Here is a 21,962-nt window from a genome sequence, read left to right as displayed (position 1 = left end):
GACAAGTGTTATTTTCCCACTATGGTAAGCTTACACAGAAGAACCCACCTCGTGTTTGAACGAGCGCGAGGCATGACAGATGGTCTGCAAAAAATTTGGGACATCATTTATATTTTTATGAAGATTCAGTTTTAAAAATGACGAGTAACAAAACCTATTATGGAATATGGATTATACTTTTTTTTTTTAATTTTAGCTACTACTTTTAACGAAATTCCTTCTGAATTTAGCGACTTTTTAGCTATTTTTGCAGGTTCATCTAGCGACAGTTGAAAGTGAGAGTTGGCATCCATGAATATGCTGCTGTTATCAATAATAGCGCATACTGAAATCCTCTTTCCTTTTGAATTACAAGCATATGCTATTGTAGTCGTTAATAACATAGTTTTCCTACGTGTCAATAGTCAATATGATGGATTTTTATGAGAATCATCTGCATTCTTGTTTATTAATTGCATCACTGGAAGTTTCCGTTTTTGTTTCGTCTACTGTTGATTTTTGTCGCCATTGCTGAGTAAGCGATTATTATTATGCTTACAATAATTAAAAATTGGCGGCTCTTTCAATTTATTAATATTGCTTTGCGTTTGCCTATTTGTTCTTGCTTTTCATGATGTTCCTTTTCAGTGATATGTAAATGTGAAGCTTTCTGTACAAGAAGGTATGATTTTTGTACTTCTAATATCATTTTTCAATGTGAACGAAATATGTATATCAGTCAGATGTTAATAGTGTTTTAATTGTTACTCATTATCAAGTGCGTAGCCTGAATTTCCATAAAGGCATGCTGCTGAACACCAAATGTTTCGAAAATTATATTAACAAATGAAAATTAGAATTACATGTATTGGAAAGTTGAATAGTTGTTTTTAAGGTCTGATTTAAGTTTTTTTTTTAATTCAAATTAGTGGTCCGCCAAATATAAAATTATATATGCCGTGGTCCGTGAAGTTCTAAAGCTTGATGACCGCTGAATTAGAGTATATCAGTGTTGTTTCCACTATTTTAACTGGGAAGGTCTGGAAATTGTTTCTGTTTAATTTTACTGAAGATGTTTAAACTAGAGTGAACATATATAACAATGGGCGTTATTTCTATGAAAATTAAAACCATTTTGACATTCCTGAGAAGTGATTTAATGAAATAAACTGACAACAATATTTCGCTTTTTAGTTTTTAAGTTAAGATTTCTACTCAATAAACTTTAAAACTTCGTGAGCACTTGACAAAAGGAGGAAAAAGGGGCAAGGTTGAAGAAAAGCCGAAGATTTTTCAGATCCTAGATGAGACCTTCTTCGAAAGTTCCTAATGTGGGACATTTTATGTACGGTAAACTATGTACCGAAACAGTTGTATTAAAGATATCAAAAAACAGAATATGTTGACCCAATGCAATTTAAGAACTTGTGGATTTTCTCACATAAGATGCCCCAAATCTATTCCTGCAATTATTGTGCTTGTAGACAAGACAGGAAATATATGAGTTTTCACCAACATCCAGGCGTTTCTGCATATTTCATTATGCTAAGACCATATGCAGAATATGTTGCATCATTCATCGAATGGTGGTTGTACTAATTTCAATAATAACTCCTTAGATGTATACAAATATGTTACTTTTCTATATTGCTCATTTGAAAAAAGTCAAATGCCGTCAGGTCAAGTACTTTTTCCCCTGAAGATCGTATGATTTTTCTTACAACAAATAATACATTCAGTTTCAGTATACATTGAATTCTCGGATATTCTTTATGCTGTAGATGAAAATGAAGTGTTTATTAATGTAAGTGGATGGAAATCGAAGCTTCTTGACACCGACATAATCTTACGTCCGATAGATTCGCGAAAAAGGGTTTGTAATGTTATTTTATTTGAAATGTAAAAGTTTATTATCTAGTAACATTTGAGGTAACATGAGGTCGAAAACATTTATTTATTTCTAGAAGTACTGGGAGAGTGTCTCTTTTGGTATAGGCCGTCGAATGGTCATCACATGAATTTGGATAACTTGAATATATTCCACAATACAGTGATAAGAGAAAGCATTGTGTTGCAGAGAGAAAATCTAGCCTATAAGATGATTGTAGCATAACAAGGAACTTTATGACCAAAGTAACCCATGTTCTTTTGATCTAATGCTCTTTACTCAAATCCGCCATTGCACCATATAGTTTATACAGGGGCAGTGTTATAGCGATATTTGCAATATAACACGGAACTATACCACTCCGGATGATATCACCCTAGACATCTTCTCTATGGATAGTACGATGATGCTAATGCAGAATTTAAATTTTGTAATTTTCACGCAAGGGACATGACTTTTCTAAGCACTCTTTGAGAGGAGAAGTGTTTTCACAGTACCTAAATTTCCTTAAAAATGAACCATTTTCCCTAGTACATTGCTTTGTGGTCCAAGAAAGTACTTACCAAAAGTGTTTGTGCTGCTAGTTTTAGAGCAAGGTCTCTTCGAATTCCCATCTTCACACCACCATCAGCAAGTGCTTCTATTGCCATATACATCTAAAAAAATAAAATGGTTAGGTTTGTCATTAAAAGGACAATAAAATCTCATATAAATGCATTTTTTCTCATGAAATTTGCGCCATTGCCTAAAAATGTTTATGTGTTTTCTGACTAAAAGGCTGGCTTGAAAAACAATAATGTTTCATATGTGACAAATTATAAAAGTAAAAATAAATTATTAAAATAAAATATATGTTTAAATCGTTATTTTTATACCTAAAACATGCTGTGTAATCTAAATCAAGGAGATGTTTCTGGAAAATTCAGCTCTGCTAATTTCATTCATTAATTAATTTCATTAATTTCATGTAAAACTTCTTCAATAGATACCCAATAGTATCTGCCTAATTAATAAAAGCATAGATATAATTAAAAATTAACAACATGCATTTATAATTATTGTTTCCATAGGACAATACAACCAAGGAAAAACTACGAAACACAAATAAACGAAATATAGTTCTTTTCATTTTTAAAGTGTTTATTTCGACATGACAAACTAGATTATTTTTTGATCTAGGGAAGTACATTATATTCAATCACATCATATTTTATTCTTTTATTTTGCAATCATCTTTTAAAAATACTTAATTAAAGGTATGCTTCGATCAGAAATCTAATGTGGGACATTTCACTTACGATAAACTATCACCGATGACACAATTCAATGACAGTCAATTTGCGGCCAAATGTTTACTTGAAATTTTTCAAGCTGAATGTACTTTAACTTACCAATGAAGTTTCAAAAGGATGACGCGAATAAATAAATATATCTTGAATGTCTGATCATGGACTTAATTGCAGCAACTTTGTGAATCAAATATTTAAGTCATGACTATATTTAAGTCACGTGATAACTTTTCATAAAAATGTAGGAAAAGGAATTCCTTTTGGTATTGCTAGTATTAGTAGGCAAAAATATCTATAAAAAACGACTTTTTTTAGACGAATTAAAAAAAATTTTGGAATATTGTTGGATGAATATGTGGCATTTGTATCTAATCTTCCCCAATAATATGTTATTTAATTTATCTTTTTCCTTTCTGTCTCATATCGCCACGAGGTTCGTTCATTCCAGAATTTATGTATATTTGTGTCGCAAGCAAATTTTTATAGAGATTTATTTATTGCAGAGATTTACGAATAGGATTTTGACAGTTTGACCAGCGGTCTGCTATCTTGCCGAGTAGCACAAATTCTGCTGGCGACGCTAATTATAGTCTAGCTGTAAATATTGTAGGGATTATATGCTTCTTTGGAAAGTGTGGTTTTGAATTTCTGTAGTGGTCTAGTCAAACTTTAGTTAAATTAGGGTTAGATTATTGAATTTAGACCCATTGTAAAAGGAAGCTTTCAATTTTAAACCAGGCCAAAGCTGGATAGAGATAATAAAGTTGCTTATGTGGCCCCAAAACGAGCCTTAATTAGCTAGATAAAATTAAGCCCCAGAGGACACATGACTCTGACAAGCTAGCGGCTGAAATTCCAAGAACGGTCAAGAAAGTAACCTAAAACTATTGTCTCCTGTACTACATATATGCCAATCAAATTAAAGTAACATGAAATGAAAGTCAGGCCGCGCTCGACAGTCAAAGCTAGGTTACGAAATTGTAGTCTCTGAGCATATTAGAAGCAAATGGTCTGATCAAATTATTTTTACTGCTGATTTGGTAACTAAGAATTTCTGAAAAGTCTGTGGCACAGCTAAGTTTTGAAGAAACGCTTACTTAGTAATATGGTCGACTATAAGATCGATTTTTAAGTCATCATGGATCAGTTTGTTTCTTATCAGGTAATCAGCATTTACACTTCTTCTCAGAATCTTATTCTGCGCTACCTAAAGTATGTTGAAGTCTGCCTTTGAGGTGACGCTCAGGCAGCAGATATGTAGCATAGAACTGACCTTATAATAGGTCCAAGCTGGTGGAAATTTTATGTTTGTAGATTTTAATTTATACACTTACAAGTAGTGAGGTAGAATGAACTTGAAGTGTTTTTAATTTAGGATTTTTTTTATTTCCTGGTTAGATATTCGGGTGATGATGACTCACCTCGCAGTACACAAGTAACGTCTTATTGTTATTGTACATTACCTTATTATTATTGTATTTTAACTAAGATATTTGGAATCCACTGTAGGTGTTACAAATAATTAGTTTGCAGCTCAAACTATCGTTGCATTAATAGATGGAAATAAATTAATTCAAGCAATTTCAACTAATCTTTATTTAATAATTCTATAATATGAAATTTACTTACATAAGCAGGTCCACTTCCACTCAGCCCAGTGACAGCATCTAATAAATTCTCTTCAATTTGATCGCAGATACCGACGCTGGAGAATATGCGATGAGCTGTTATGGCGTCGTCCTCCAAGGTGGAACTTCCGCAAGAAAACACTGACGCTCCCTCTTTGACCAGTGCAGGTGTATTGGGCATCACTCTGATCACACGACTTTTCGGAGGAAGTGACTGCAAAATGTATTAAATAAAAAATTTAAGCTCAGATACGCATTTGCTAAAAACAAAAGATTTGCAAAATTGGTAAGACAGTATATTTACCAATTAAAAACCATATGATATTGTCATAATGAGCAGACAACCCGTCAAATTGCCAGAAATCACTAATGCATATCCAAAGCCAAAAATTTGAGCTTTCAGCAGAAATGTGGGCTAGCTACAGCTAATAAATAAATGCTATAGAAAGAACAAGGAGTATCGGTACCTCCCTATTAGATCATTTTGTTTATGAGATTTCTGGCGAATTCCACGTGCAAAAGTGAGTAATGTAGTGATGAAATAGGATAAAAATCACCAGTATTGTCAAGAAAAATCAAAAATTGACAACTTAAGACCGTCGATTTCTTCTACGAGAAGTCAAACCCGCACGCTTCTTTGGAAACTGTAACCACGGACACCTGAAACTAATCCTAGTATTCATACCAATTCTTCCACAGGTATCTGCACTTGAATTTTACTCGTGAGCTTCAGCACATAAGCCATTGATAACTAAACTGATTATTAGCTACCTATTACAGTAATGCAAAACCACGGTCGCTTGTGGACATTAGAACATCGGAAGAGCGTCATATGGAGTGAGGAATCACGTTACTGTTTGGCATTCCGATGGGCGTACACAGACCTCTAAAATGACAGAAAAACGTTCCTTAGCAGAATACATTATTTCCACTGTGCAGTTTTGCAGAGCAAGAATTACGGTGTGAGCCATCTGGAGGGAAGGTGCAGTGATTGGTTAGCCATGTGATTTGAGCCTTGAACCCTGAATGCTGAAGTCAATGAAGGAGTACAAGAATACAATGTTGGAATACTACAGCCACATGTGGGAACAATTTGAAAATTGTCGTTACCTTTATTAGAATGATAAATGCCCTGTTTATTTATTTGTTTTTCCTAAGCCATTTGATAATGCCCCTAAGGAAAAGCGTAATCAAATTGGAGCAAAAGAGTTCGACTGGCCTGCGAAAGCCATGATCTCAACGTAATCTAACATATCTGGGATGAGTAACAAGGCTGGTTGAAAACAAAACAGCCACAGAACTGTTCAACATGTTGCAGGATGGAGAAAAAAATGCCTGCAGACATATGTCAAAATTTAGGAAAGTCTTTCTCAAAAGTCTCAGTGTAGAATTTGTCACAGTGGCAAAAGGTGGGCCTAAGTCACACTGCCACGTTACCAGCTTCAGTTAAACAATTCCTACAGATATCTGGTTAATACTTGCTACATAGTATACGTGACTGCTGCATCTTAGGAAAATATGTTAATATATAAGAATTCCCTGCCAACATATTCAATATAAAAAACACAATTGTTCTCCGATGTCAATTTAAAAATAGATGATAGTATTAGGAAGTTCAATTAAGTTTCCTTTTTGATTTATTACATAAAAATCCAGATAATAGATTTATCTCTGTAAAATGAAATAATAAAAAGATGGGTTTAACTTTTTATACTTACCTGCTCGATATGCTTTGTGGTAATACCCATAGCCACAGAAATAACCAGATGCTGTGGTGTAATGAACTGGGATATTTCTTTTAACACTTTTGGTATGACGGGAGGCTTCACAGCAAGAATTAGCACTCTGGAATCGTCCGCAACGTGTTCGTTATCCGAAGTGGTCCGGCAACCTAATTTCTATGGTAAATAATTTAAAATGTAAAATTATATTTAAATGTGTGCAGCAGCTTTTGATATTATGTTACTTAAATGTAATAAAATATGTAAAAACATCTTAATATTATACGATTTTAATAAAGTGTTAAAAGTAATATTCTTTAGCTACTCTTCAACTTGGTTATATGCGACTAAAATAACCTCTCACTAACAATGATGGATTTGAGATTAAAACTTTCAAAAAGAAATTTAGCTGAACTAAATGTAACCACTTTCATATATGCTACATCGGAGGAGAGGTCAGGAGCTATCGTTTCTATCTCTTCTTAAAATTCTGTGATGTCCCAATGCGTTTTATTCTACTATTATATTTTTCATAATATAGAAACAAAAATATTGTGTAGCCAAAAAATACCATTTTGACCAATTTAAAACTGTGAAATTCGTTTTTTATATATTTTATACTTTATAGTTCACAGAAAAGTATAATTAAAAACAATTTCTGAATTTACAAAAAGTATTCAGTTGAATCAGCAAAGCAACGAAGTTATTGACAACTATAGCTTAAAATTCAACATTATTCGAAGCATGGTTGCTGATATTCTGTGTGCTAATTTTGGAAAATCACCAGATATTGAAAACTCCTGTTACCTAACAAATTTCATTTAAGATTTTTAAAAAATTCCGTTTAGAAGATTATTTTTCTTTCTAACCAACAACATATAAATGTCAAAATTCTATGCTTATTATCAATTCTTTAGCAAGGATATTTTTGAAATTTAGGTAACAAACATCTTCTCAAGATAAAAATGTATATTTCATTTGAGAATATATATTTTGCTGAAATATAAAATATTGCATTGCTATTGCAAATATGTATGTGCATAAAATTTCAAAGAAACAGACTTTATCAAAAAGCACAAAAACCTGATTTCGAAATCTGACCGTAACTATCAAACAAACAGAGAAGCTAATGTAAATAAAACCGTGAAACGAAGAGTACGCGCATTTTTATTATTACAACGTTATTATTTATATAATTACAACGCTATTAAACTGATGGTTTTTCAACACAATATAAATATCATATTAGCCCTTGATACTTACATTTTTAAGGAGCATACAAGATCGCCATTTAAATTCTTACATATTTTTAAACTTTTTATTTTAGTTCTCTAGAACTTCATAACGAGGTAACATCCACGCACTTCCATTTCAAAACATTCCAGTAATGCTTCAAGATTTTAATACTCTTGATTCAGAAAATAAAGCGAGGTTGGGAAAAATTTCGTCTGCCTATTTTTAAAGTATTTCGTGTTAAGAATAAAACGTGTTTATTAAAGAATGCAGGTAACAACTAAATACACTTTTCATCAGTATAAGAATATCTTCAACCTACGTCAGTTCTCTTTACCTGAATGTAAAAACTCATCTATCTGTAATTTTTACTTAAGGTTTATTGCTTATTAAGAAATATAATAATCTTGAAAACAAAGTTAAAATTAATTTGCAAACTGTTTACTCAGTCTCCATGAACATTTTCTCTTATTTTCCTTCAAATATTCCAATATTAAATAAAATATTTGCAAATTACAACTTTCTTTTACCTTATTGTCCATTGTTGTTGTACGTGTTATAACTAAGGTACGCGTTTTTTATATTAAATAGGGAAAAATCTAAAACTTCGTAGTTAATAATTTTGTTCTACTTTTTTATGTTTCTGGAAGAGTTCAAGAATATTATGCTCTGCTATAGAAGCTGCAAAACAATTTAAGAATTCTGTATACAAAACAACGTGTCATAATTTAAAATTTACAGCCTGAATTTTGAAAAATAATTATATCTAAGGTTTACATTAGCCGAAAAAGCTCCTGTGAAAATAAATTTGCCATTGAGATTTTAAATTTGAAGATGTTTTTTAGTTTGCAGATTGCAGCTAAGAATAAAGGTCTTTAAGTAACTGAGGCTATACAAATGTCAATAAATTTTAAAAAAATTGGAACACTGAATTGGAAGGACAACTGAAACATTTTGAACCAACATTTAAGAATAATATAAGTAGAAATTTATAGATAGCAAATTTTCCTCACTGACGCCTACAAGGAAATTGACACAATATGATGAATTGTACACTGAGCCAAAAAAAAAAAAAAAAAAAAAAAAAAAAGGCACAGTTCTTATCTCCCGTTCTACTTGAATTCTCCTTGACGAAATTCAAGTTGCATTTTTCATGTCTCGAAAGCGCGACTCAGAATATGTATTAGATTTATATAGAGCATTGTTCTAACATAGGTATTTTGACACAAAAGCGGACTTTTCTATAATGACATGCCAAGGTTTTTCCATATTTCGATTCTACGACTCAGATTAAGCCAAACTAACAAGTTTTCTAAAATTCGCACGAGTAGTTTTTTAAAATTTAGCTCTCAAACTTTTAGCTCCTCAGTGTTAATTGAATTTGATATACAGGATAATTCTAAATTGCTTTTACAAATTAAAAGGGGTAACAGTACTCATCCAGATGAGCGATAATTACTATAGAACATAAGGTCGCATTCCACTCTGAGAAGCAGAAAAGAGAAATATTAGAATTCCAACCTGAACATACAACAGTATTCGGGAGTGAATGAACGAGAATAAAAGTTGCACAATCTATTTAGTGAAAAACTCACAGAGCTTGTACGAAACGGATAACTTGGCCGAATAACCAAAAACTTGGTGTTCGAGTGTTAATTCGAGCTATGATGGCGAACACTCAAATGCAGATCTTTGGTTGGCAAGGACTCAACCTCGCAAACGATTGCAACAAGTTAATTATCTAATCAAGGGCTGAATATTATCAATTAACTCCAACTTCCACTGTATGCCGAGATTAGTATAAAAAGTTCATGCTATGCTCCAGCTGTCAGAACTTCGTATCCCATAGAAGGGCTCTTCAAGTAAAACGACCGCAGTACAGTAAGTCCAAGACGACAGGATAGAAGATGACGAAGGGGAAAAAAACTGCTATCAAAGGTATCAGTTTTTCCCTCTAATAATTTAGATAATTAACTTGTAATCGTTTGCGAGGTTGAGTCCTTGCCAACCAAAGATGTGCATTTGAGTGTTAGCCATCAAAGATGTGATGTATTTAGTTATGGCAAAGCACATTAGGGCTATCTGCCTAAGGGAGGGATGCCTTCGTGGAGGACTTTCTAAGGGAAACTGGCTCGTATACACGTTACACATGGGGAAAACCACGAAAACGCCCATCGCCATCAAAGATTGAGCTCGGATTAACACTCGAACGTCAAGTTTTCGGTTATCCGTTTCGTGCAAACTCTGTGAGTTTTTCACTAAAGAGATTGTGCGACTTTTGTTCTCGTTCATTGACTCTCCCAATATTGTTGTAAGTTCAGGTTGGAATTCTAATATTCCTCTTTTCTGCCTCTCAGAGTGGAATGCGACCCTATGTTCTATGGTAATCATTGCTCATCTGGATGAGTACTATCACCCCTCTTAATTTGTAAAAACAATTTAGAATCACCCTGTATATTTATTAATATCTCTTTTTTTATTCTACTTACTTGATTTACCTTCCAGAATACGAAATTTAGGTTCATTCCTAATAAAATTTGCCCATATTGTATGATTTATTTTTTTAATTTGTATTTTTAAATAATTTTTAAAAAATTTTCGAAATATATTTTGAATTGTAACCTATAAAGTTTTTACCATCATCTCAAAGAAGATGTATTTCTTAGCATACCTGTAAAAAAATAGAGTTTTTTATTCAAAATTTCCTAGGATATATGTGAATTTACATATTGGCGCGTTTTGAAGTTTGGCATAGTTGTTATAAGCTATAGTAACGCCAAATGTGGTTTACCCCCTTTGTTAAAATTATTTGAAATAATGAACGATGACCTTTTTCCCCCTCGTTTAACAATAAAAAAAGGAAAAGAAAATGGATTGCTATAAATTGAGAAGTTCGCCAAGTGAATTATTTTTGGCGAAAACTGAAAAAAGTGCGCCAACATAAATTTTTGAATTTCTCCTTAAATTTCGCACCAAAGTTTACAAAATTTAATATTTAGACATAATTTGAGTCCTTGAATCGGAATATGGAAAAACGTTGGCACGTCATTTCAGAAAAGTCCGATTTTGTGTCAAAATGCCTATCTTAGAATAATGCTGTATATAAATCTAATATATATCTTTAAGTCGCGCTTTCGATACATGAAAAATGAAATTTGAATTTCTTCAATTGGCTCAGTAGAACGGAAGATAGAGAATTGTCCCATTTTTTCCCGCAGTGTATATGTGTCATCGCTGGAGCAAATGCAATCGTATCGATTGTTAAATATAAATAGGAAGACTTGTTTTTAGGCGACAGTCTATTGCGTATTTTATAAAAATTAGGCAAACCATTTTGGAAAAGTGTGGTGTTGCTGGCCGTGATCGTATCAAAGTAACGATACTAAGAGTATCAAAAACGAATTAATTCCGCGTAAATAGTTAAACTAAAATTTAGTGATTAGTACATTGCGTGATCTTTAATAATAAGAATAAAATGACTTACCCAATAAGGCATGCATGAGTCTGTATTTCTCTTTTAAATATACATTTATTAAATCACAAAACACACTTTTCTTGATTAGCCTAGATAAATCACAAAAACACACTTTTCTTGATTAGCCTAGATTATATACGTTACAAAAAAAACTACATTCATGAATGCCTTTCGGCATGTCCTACGGGACTCTCACAGCGTTCATTTCTTACGGTATACTGTAATTCCTAATCCTACAGCATCGATGGCACATTACTTATCAGCATCTTGCAAGAAGCTTAATTAATATGCAGTGCAATTATTCGCGATAGAAGAGAGAAGGTTTCTTGTAGATAGGCTTGAATTTGGCGCCATGGTCGGCACTTCGAACAATCCAATTATCAGGATTATACGCGTTGAATCACAGCACAGGAACAATTTTTACCTCGCAGCATAATCAGCAAAGTTTACCTGAGTTCTTATATTCTTCGCACAAGAACATATTTTCTCCTCCATCTTATGCAAAGGAATATCCGCTCGATTACATTATGGTTTACCGTGGACGATGGCGAGAGCTGTGTGTGTGGCCCGAAGGCCCACACACTCGTTAACATGGCGACAGGCAGAAAGAGAGAGACAAAACCAGTCCTTCCAGTTTTTATCCACTGCGACGCACATGGTACGGCGGGATAACGATTCAGGAATCGATAAAGCCACCGTGTTCACTGTGAGAATTCTGTGTTCTCACATTCCCTCCGGTCGAAGAAAAAAAATTTGTCCGATCACTGGACAAATGAAATCCCTCTCTGCTGGACACACTTGAAATTTCGTCTGCACTACCTACTCATTTCACACCAATCTTTACATCACTTGCACAGGCACTGCACTTTATCATTTCGTTGGCACTATATAAACATTTCACATTACATGCACACAGTTGAGCTCTCGTACGCACTATACACACATAATTCACATCAATTTTTCACATTGCTTGGGAAAAAAAAAAACACAGCACTTTAGACACTTTGTGATACACATTTGTTTACATTCCTAAATTAGTATTATTCTTTTACGTACTCATGCATGTGTACTCTTACCTAAAATATCACCACAGATGTGATTCCATAAAAAAAATTTTGACATATATAATTTATAACATGTGATAAAATCAATTTATCAACTACTAATGATATTGCATTATCAATTTGATGTTACTCCTGTTAACCATTGTTTACCTTTGTTTACATTATCTCATTCTTTACATTGTAGAATCACATGCACTATTTCATTACTTAGCTACTTTTATCATTTGATCATATACATTTCATATACCAATGTGTCATGACATTGTTACAAGCTACATTTGTATTAGATCTGCTACTAAATTACATACCTTTAATTTGATTCAGCAGTAAGACAAGGAGATTTGCACCACACTCTTTCTTTTTTAATCTGCTACCTAGTAATCGCAATGATACCCTGCATAGTACAATTCAATTCTTCTGGTATCCGGACCAGCCAACTCTACCAAAATCGTGCAATTAGCGCTTTATTACACTAAATTGACCCATACCACACATGATCATCATTCATTATCTAGCTTGTACACATGCTACATTCTTATCATAATCACAACTTCTTTACACTTTTTTTTTTTTAGTCCAAAGGGGCTTTGTCCCTGAAGGACTATTGTTTTCGTTTTGCGATTTTGCGTCGGACTCATAAACGTCGGTTCACTTTTCAAACTGTTGCCACAAAATGTTAGAGTCCTGCATTATATTTGAAGAAATTAAATAATGAAAAATCTGCATAAATGATTGTCTATTTCTCGTATTGTGATAAAACAATGGTACATAGAGCCATCGAATTTTGAATGACGAAATCCTACTGCGAATATGGGCATCTGAAATCCCAAATTTGGAATTTGTTTTATTATAGATTTTATATTTTGTAAAACTTTAACGAATTTTTGATTTACAAACTCAATGCATTAAAAGCGAGAAATGGCAACGTTATATAGAAAAAAAATACTTTTATCTCCAGCTCGCGAGACTGTGTATATCGGAAATTCTAAAGATATGCTTAATTTAACATTATTTTGCGATATTGCTCTTGAACTGAATTTTATGGTTTAAGTGCAAAGAACATGATATTTAATAAATAAAGGTAACACTCAAAACGTTAAAAAAACGCCCCTTTGGACGTAATTTAAAATCTAAAACATTTCAGTTTTTTTTTTTTTTTTTTTTTTTCTGATCTACAACTTACACTTGTGTTACACTCCTAATCCTCATTTTGTGTTGAATCTATTCTTGAAGGCTTTTGTGAAAACAATTTACTTACGTGAACTTTAGTGGTTTTATTATCTAATTGTATTATATAATTATCATTTCGTAGCTTTTTAATGATCTCATATGGCCCCTTGTATTTTGGATGTAGCACCCTTCGATCAGTAAATTCTTGCATAAAAACTTTATCCCCTAATTTCAATTCTGGAATTTTTCTCCCTTTCAAATATTTTTTTGCACAATTAAAGTATTCATCCTCATTTAATTTTACTTGTTGCTTATCTCTACTGAATTGTTCCTTTAGTCTTTTGGAATATTCCTGGAAATCTTCTGCTAATTTAAGAGGATCATTGCTATCTATGGGAGTATTTAATGTTCTACCAAAAAATAGTTCTGCTGGTGAAAATTGAGTTACAGAATGTTTAGCATTATTATAATACAGTTTAAACATCAGTATTTTTTGTGGCCATTCAAATATTTTGTTTGATATTGCTGCAATTGATTCTTTCATTACCCTGTGAAGTCTTTCAATCAACCCATTGGACTGTGGATAATAAATTGAACTTTTTCTGTGTTCTATTTTAAGCGATTTTAAGAAGTGATTAAATTATGTGGAACAAAAATAGGAACCGTTGTCTGATAACAAAATTTTTGGAATGCCAAATCTGGCAAAATAATCATTTAAAGATTTTATGATGGATTGAGAAGTGCAGTTGTTTAACGGAACTGTTTCCAAATATCTGGAATAATGATCTATGATAGTGAGTACATATCTATGGATTATTATCTATGGATCTTGGCAGTTTACCAACTATGTCTATAGCTATCATCTCTCCAGGAGCAAGATCTTTCTTAGGAATTAGACGTGGCAGAGTGTTGTGAGGTCTAGACTTATTTTGTAAGCAATCTGAACAATTTTCTACAAAACTTTTAGTATCGCTGTACATACCTTTCCAATAATACTTTGCCTTTACAAATTCATATGTCTTTTGAATACCAAAGTGAGGCGCATGAACTGTCTGTAATACATCTTTAATTAATGCCTTAGGAATTAGAATTTTATTCTGGATACTTCTGCCTTTCTTTCTAACATTTACAGGTTTTAATTTTATCATTACTACATCTGTATGACTATCGATAAAATATTGTTCTACACTTTCTTTGTGGTTATCCTGTAATTTTTTTATAATTGATTTTATGTCTGGATCACTTTGCTGTTTACTAATTATGTTTTGAATAGACAAATTATCATTGGCCCTAAATATATTTACATTGTTTACCACTACATCCTCTGAAACTCTTGATAAGTAATCTGCTGGGTTTTTTAAACCAGGAATATGCTCCATTGTGTATTGAAATTCCTGTAGATATAACAACCAGCGTGCTACAATATCTGGCTGTTTGTCAAGACTAATATGAAAAGTCAGAGGTTTAGCATCCGTTAATATTATAAATTTTTTCCCATACAGATGTTCGTGAAATTGCTTTACTGATCTGAAGATTGCATAAAGTTCTCTCCTAATTGAAGGATATCTAGCCTCAGCAGGGGTTAAAATTTTTGTGTAAAATTCTATTGGAAAAAACTTATCATCATTTTTTGCATTAATATGCCACAACTGGCTGATCTAGAAGCATCAGTTACTAAATACAAAGGTTTATCATTTTCTATGTTTTTTATTGTGGGTTTTTCTAAAATTAATTCTTGTATTTTATCTAATGCATTTTGGCATCTCTCGTTCCACACGAATGGTATATTCTTTCTTGTTAAATTTACTATTGGTTTGACAATTTCTGCATAATTAGAAATTAAGTGTCGAAAATAATTTACCACGCCTATGAATGTTTGAACCTCTTTCACATTTCTTGGCCTAGGAAATTTGGCTACTTTCTGAATATTCTCCTCTGAAGGAGCAAAACCATTCTTATTAACCGAAAAACCTAAATACGTAATCTCTTGTTTACATAACTGCAATTTGGCTGGGTCTAATGTTAAATTAATTTTTTTAACTTGTCAAACACCTTTTGTAAAATAATTACTAGTTCATTTATACTGTAAGCTGCAACAATTATGTCATCTAGAAAATATTGTAAATTTGGACCCTGCAATTCACCTAAACATTTTGATATTAGAGTATGGAAATAAGCAGATGAAATTTTTGCATCAAAAGGTAACCGAGTTGGTTGAAAATTGCCACGTTCTGTGCAAAAGGCTAATTTTTCTTTATCTTTCTGATCTAACTTTATTTGAAAAATGCTGACTTAAGATCTAGCACACAATAATAACTTTTACTTGCTATATAATGCAAAATATCTGAAATTTTAGGTAGACATATTTGATATGATTCAGTTATGCAATTTAGCAATCTATAATTTACTGCCATTCTAAATTTTAATTTGCTAGGATCAGTATTAGGTGATGCTTTCTTTTTGACAAAATTTACTGGAAAACTGTAACTCGATGTCGATGGCTCTATAGTACCTGCTTCTAACAATTTGGCTATATCCTCTTGGGCATATTTTTTAGCAATGCGAGGAATAGTGTATGGTCTAGTTTGAATCGGAAAGTTATGTAACAAATTAAATTGTGGCACGACAGCATCAGTCTCACCCAGAGTGGTGTAAGATTTTGAAAACACAGCTGAATTTTTCATGAGCATTTCAATCATCTTATTTTTTTTTTTTTTTTTGTTCTGCTTCTAAATGATTTAAATCAAAATCATCTGGGCTTAATTCCTCGTTTCTTAATTTTTTAATTTCTTATATGTTATATGGTTAATCTGCAAATTTTTTTGCTCTCTAGGTTTTTCAAATTGTTTTTCTTCGACTTTATATACCTTACCAATCTTTTCACCCTTTCTTAGAATAATTGTGTAATTGGAATTGTTTTCAAATATGGTGAAATTGCCTGTCACTTATGAATTAAATCAGTCATACCTATCTTGCCCACTTTTCGCCTATCTGGTGAGAACATTATTTGCTTTTCTTTCTGCATATTAATTGGAATGCTTAACTTTACTATCTCTGCTGTATTTGGCGCAATTCTGGTATTTAATACTACTCTTACAATACCCGACTCCTCTGGTCTACTATTCTTGTCTACCTTTTTTGAATTAATGTTAGTACAATTTTTTCTTTTCTCCAGAAGACCAAAATATGTGTTATCAATGATTGACTTTTATCTGCATCTATAAGTATCTTATTTTTTTGAATGAAATCATACCCTAAAATCATTTGATAATTTGTGTTCCAATTATGTTGTGTAACAAAAAATTGGTTGGCAAGCCATTTATTTCCTAAACGAAATTTTAAGTTTACAGCAGATAAATATGGGATAGTAGCATTATTTAGCGTATGTATTCTTACAGATATGCTTAAGTAATGAATCTTTGTATAATTTTTATTACCTGCAAGGTGTCTGGCTGTATTAAGCTTAAATTTACACCTGTATCGAGTAATGCCTCTACCAAAAAGTCGCCAAATTTGATTTCTATTACTGGTAATTCTGTGATACTATTAGTCTGGCAAGAAGCTACCAATTTTTGTTCATTACTTTCTTTAATTTTGTGTCGGAATCTTTCATGTGTATTTGGCCTATTTGAGTTCCTTATTTTCTTAATTTTGTCTTGTTTCCCCCAAATTTTTTATGGGCACTTGAGTAATACTTAGTGTATCTGGGAGATCTGCAAGTACCCTTCATTAGTTTAAATTATTTCTACGAGTATTGTATCTTTTGCATTGTGGCCTATTTCTATTACTGTTCTGCGGTCTATTTCCTCGTGTGAAAGTATACTGACTATTATATCTATTCCTTGTATTGATAAAGTTACCCCTATAAAAATTTATTCTGTGGTTGTTTCTAGCCTGTGTATAATATTGAAAATTATTGTTTGAAGGAAAATAAGGACACTCTGTAGTCCAATCATTCTGTTGGCAAATATGACAAGACTCTCTATTATTACTACTTTGTGTAGCATTATTTTCTAGTCTAGTTACATTGTTTACACTACCATTAGGTAAAATTTCATTAAATATTTTTTTGACAAATCCTCAATGGCTCTATTATTTTGCACTTGTTGCATAATTAATGTATTTAATTCAGGTGAAAAATCATGTGTCTGTGAGCTATTACCAGAATCCTCCAATTCTTTTTCTATGTTCTTTGCCTGTTTAACAGCAGTAGCAAAATCAACAGGTCCTAGTTTTTTAACCTCCAGTCTTAAATCTGGTCTGAGAGCTTCTGAGAATTTAGAATCCTGGTCACCTGGAATCCTGGTCAATTTAGAATCCTGGACCAGGAAGAAGAATCCTGGTCACGGCACCATTAAGCGGTGCCTTTAATATTATTATCCTGGTCACGGCACCATTAATGTGGTGTTGCTGGCCGTGATCGTATCAAAGTAACGATACTAAGAGTATCAAAAACGAATTAATTCCGCGTAAATAGTTAAACCAAAATTTAGTGATTAGTACATTGCGTGATCTTTAATAATAAGAATAAAATGACTTACCCAATAAGGCATGCAAGAGTCTGTATTTCTCTTTTAAATATACATTTATTAAAACACAAAACACACCTTTCCTGATTAGCCTAGATAAATCACAAAAACACACTTTTCTTGATTAGCCTAGATTATATACGTTACAAAAAAAACTACATTTATGAATGCCTTTCGGCATGTCCTACTCGTTAGTCCTACGGGACTCTCACAGCGTTCATTTCTTACGCTATACTGTAATTCCTAATCCTACAGCATCGATGGCACATTACTTATCAGCATCTTGCAAGAAGCTTAATTAATATGCAGTGCAATTATTCGCGATAGAAGAGAGAAGATTTCTTGTAGATAGGCTTGAATTTGGCGCACATGGTCGGCACTTCGAAAAATCCAATTATCAGGATTATACACGTTGAATCACAGCAAAGGAACAATTTTTACCTCGCAGCATAATCAGCAAAGTTTACCTGAGTTCTTATATTCTTCGTACAAGAACATATTTTCTCCTCCGTCTTATGCAAAGGAATATCAGCTCGATTACATTATGTTTTACCGTGGACGATGGCGAGAGCTGTGTGTGTGGCCCGAAGACCCCACACACTCGTTAACACGGCGACAGGCAGAAAGAGAGAGACAAAACCAGTCCTTCCAGTTTTTTTCCTCTGCGACGCACGTGGTACGGCGCGATAACGATTCAAGAATCGATAAAGCCACCGTGTTCACTGTGAGAATTCTGTGTTCTCATAAAAAGGTTAGTCTTTTCTCTATTTACGAACAATAATTCCACGGCCCTTACAGGAATACCAAAGCTTCTGGATAACAGCGGTAAGGATAGTTGGAGCCATTTCAACATTTATGTTTACAGGTGGAAACATCGGAACCGCTTGTGTATCTCAAGAACATTTTTACGGTATTTTAAACTGGCCATATGTCATATGCACTCCATTAGACTTTAGACATTCATTTTAAAATGTTCTTCAGATAGAAATATTCATAGTTTCATCAAGTAAAATTTAAATTAAGATCATCCCACTCACCCTCATTTGTTCCAACAACATGACATCAGTACGGGGGCAACTGCAAATAATTTTTTCTGGAAGTGTCAGTTCTGAAAATGAAAAGAAATAGGAAAGACATTTTGTAGTAAATAATAATAAAAATACATAAAATTGAGTATTAATTTTAATAAAGGATCTTTAAATCTCATCTTTGAAGGAGTGAAGATATAAATATCCACAAATTAGCAAAACCACTTAATAATTTTACTGACTATCATCTATCTAAATAGCTTCTAACTAAAATTAAATATTAAGATTCTAAGCATACCATCTGTTCACCCAAAAGTTTGATACAAAATACTGAGTGTATATAGCACATTATTATTATTATTATTATTATTATTATTATTATTATTGGCCAATTATCATTTTTTTCGTCATTTGAGCACAGTAAACACTTTTTTTATTTATATACTATTCTTGAGTAGGGTTTCTTTTTTGTTGATGATGTACAATAGGGGAACAACGAATGTGCAAATGGGGAAAACATTATAAAAAATAGCAAATAAGTAGAAGAAAAAATTAAATTAAATTTTAAATAGTAATAAAATAAGAATAACTCAACCACCTTAATTGAGAATGAAATTCCGAAAATCAGAAATTTTCTCTTTAGTCCGAAAAAGTGCAGAAAAAATGGTGGTCAAGACTTAAAAGTTGCCTGAAGTATCTTCCACTGCTGCATATGATGAAGGCTCACAAGAATATGCTTTACATCTTCATCACCGCCACTGGTAAGCTTTGCTAAAGCATTAGCCCTCTCATTTCCAAAATTTCCACATCATTCACGAACGTAAACAAAATGAATGTCGAAACCAAGATCTTGCAAGGTAGTAGTAATAACCTGAATTTCAACAGCAAGTTGTTCTGAAACACTAATTTTCTGAAATAATTGTAACGAAGAAAGAATCACTACATATTAAAATGCGCACTAATCTCAAGCCACTACAAGAGTTCCATTTCGCAGCAAAGCATAGCAACTCAGCCTGTAATACAGAGCACTTATCATTAATTCTGTTCTGTTTGAAGTTTATTTCTTGTTTATTTTCATAAACAACAAACGCAAGGCCAACCTTACCATTCATCTTATTTCCGTCTGTAAAACAAATTAATTTGTACAGCCAAAAACTGGTACAGGATTCATGTTAAACGAATGCGGCAAAGAACCTACGACAATAAAAAGTGCTTCGTAACTTTCAGTTTTCCTTAGCAAATTGCAGTTTACAAATCCTTGATGCATAGGAAATAGTCGGCACTATTCCTTAGATTTATTTAAGAATATCCGTTGTCATACCAAAAGTGTTTCCAAAAGTGTCATACCAAAAAAAAAGGGATATTTTAAAAAATCCTGATAGTACCTTATAGAGTCATTAGGATTTTTTAATGCAGGAAATGTGAAAAATATGGAATGCCTTCGCCGGGATTCGAATCTGGACCTCTCGAATACGCTTCGAGTGTGATACCGTTACACAACAAAGGCATGCTGGAAGGAAAGAGAAAATACCCCTTTTAAAAGGCTACTGGGGATTAAGGAACACAATCGCCAAATCCTGATGGTGACGAATTATCACACACCACTCTTTTTGTAAGGACACGATTTTAAAGTCATTAGGATTTTTGGAAGCAGGAGCCGTGAAAAATGTGCAGTGTCCTCCCTAGCACTGAAACCTGACCTCTCGAATACGTGCCGAGTGTGCTACAGTTACACCACGAAAGCATATGCTAAAAGGAAAGAGAAAATACCTTATAACCTTTTCGCATTTTCCTGAGAGATGGGAAATATAATACTTCTATCGAAATTTGCTATCCAAGATAACTGTAACTGTATTCAAGTAACTTCTTCTATAGGAATGTTCCCAGGTAATAAACTTATTCTGCAGTCAGTACTCATCCTTTTATGTAACATAATAACTTTGCTCTTAATTTCAGTGTATAAAGTAGACCATTGAAAATCAGTCTAAAGTAAATCTTGAGTCTTAGTAAATCTTGAAACAAAGAACAAAGATCAACGAAACATTTGCATTGAACAATTAAAAGCAGATAATCTGCTAAAGCAATTTTAGAATAATTTTGGAAACTAAATAATTCACATAAAAGATCATAAGATTCCACGAAAAAAAGATCCAGACCGATCAAGAGACTGCGTTTTATTTGGTTTAGTTTAATATATTTTGGCAAAGCACGCGAGGGCTAGCTGTATGTAGTGGTCTGCATGCTGAACCGGTATTTCAGAGGTCCGTGGTTCGATTCCCGTCGAAGGTGTTGCTTATTTTTTTATCATTCCTGCTTCAAAAAAACACCTAATGTCTCTACGGTGGCGCTCGAACTAAAAGGGTGGTGGATGATGATTCTCCACATCCAGGATTTGGCGATTGGGTCCCCTAAAAACCCCAGTCACCCTTTAAAGGGGCGTATATAAGATATATCTCCCGCCTTCTTGGCATGCTTTCGTGATGTGGTGGTCTGTCCGCTGAGCGCATATTCCAGTGGATCGTGGTTCGATTTCCGGCGAAGGCGTTGCTTATTTTTCATCACACCTGCTTCAAAAAATACCTAACTCTACAATGGAAAAGATGCCTTCATAGAGAACTTAATAAAGGGAACAGCAATGCTTGTAATAATTCAATTGCAATTTCTTCCTTCTCAGCCAAACATCTGCTTCTCGTCCAACCACGAGATTTCCTCTGCTTCAAATTCAATTATCCTTTAACTAACTTACAATACAATATATTCGATGCAAAGTTGCTGAAAGGTAGCGTAAATTGCGAACTTTCTAAGAACAGGTGTCTTAATTTCGCATTCGGATTATTTTCCGCAATTCTACTGAAAGAAAGACTGGTGACTAGGAATCATTTGGCACAAAATCACACTATCTGCAGCTGTGACTGCAACTCTAATGCATTTACCCAAATCTCTTAGTGGGTGCAAAAT

At 33.1% G+C, this 21,962-nt stretch overlaps 1 protein-coding gene across 1 annotated transcript in view; it reads right to left on the bottom strand.

Moving 5' to 3' along the window:
• LOC146995348 (pyrroline-5-carboxylate reductase 2-like) overlaps positions 1-21,962 on the bottom strand; it is a 52,846-nt gene that overhangs the window by 10,580 nt on the left and 20,304 nt on the right. Inside the window, exons 2-5 of the mRNA XM_085823457.1 lie at positions 19,014-19,084; positions 6,503-6,682; positions 4,786-4,998; positions 2,431-2,523 (exon numbers count right to left, since the gene is read on the bottom strand). Coding sequence (XP_085679583.1) covers positions 2,431-2,523; positions 4,786-4,998; positions 6,503-6,682; positions 19,014-19,084 — 557 coding nt within the window. The remainder of the gene's footprint in view (positions 1-2,430; positions 2,524-4,785; positions 4,999-6,502; positions 6,683-19,013; positions 19,085-21,962) is intronic.

Source organism: Stegodyphus dumicola, chromosome 9 (assembly GCF_044657685.1).
Source record: "Stegodyphus dumicola isolate Sdum_Otavi_A_Nest chromosome 9, ASM4465768v1".
NCBI lineage: Eukaryota > Metazoa > Arthropoda > Arachnida > Araneae > Eresidae > Stegodyphus > Stegodyphus dumicola.
Note: the sequence above shows the minus strand (reverse complement) of the source record. Positions and strands in the feature narration are given on the sequence as shown.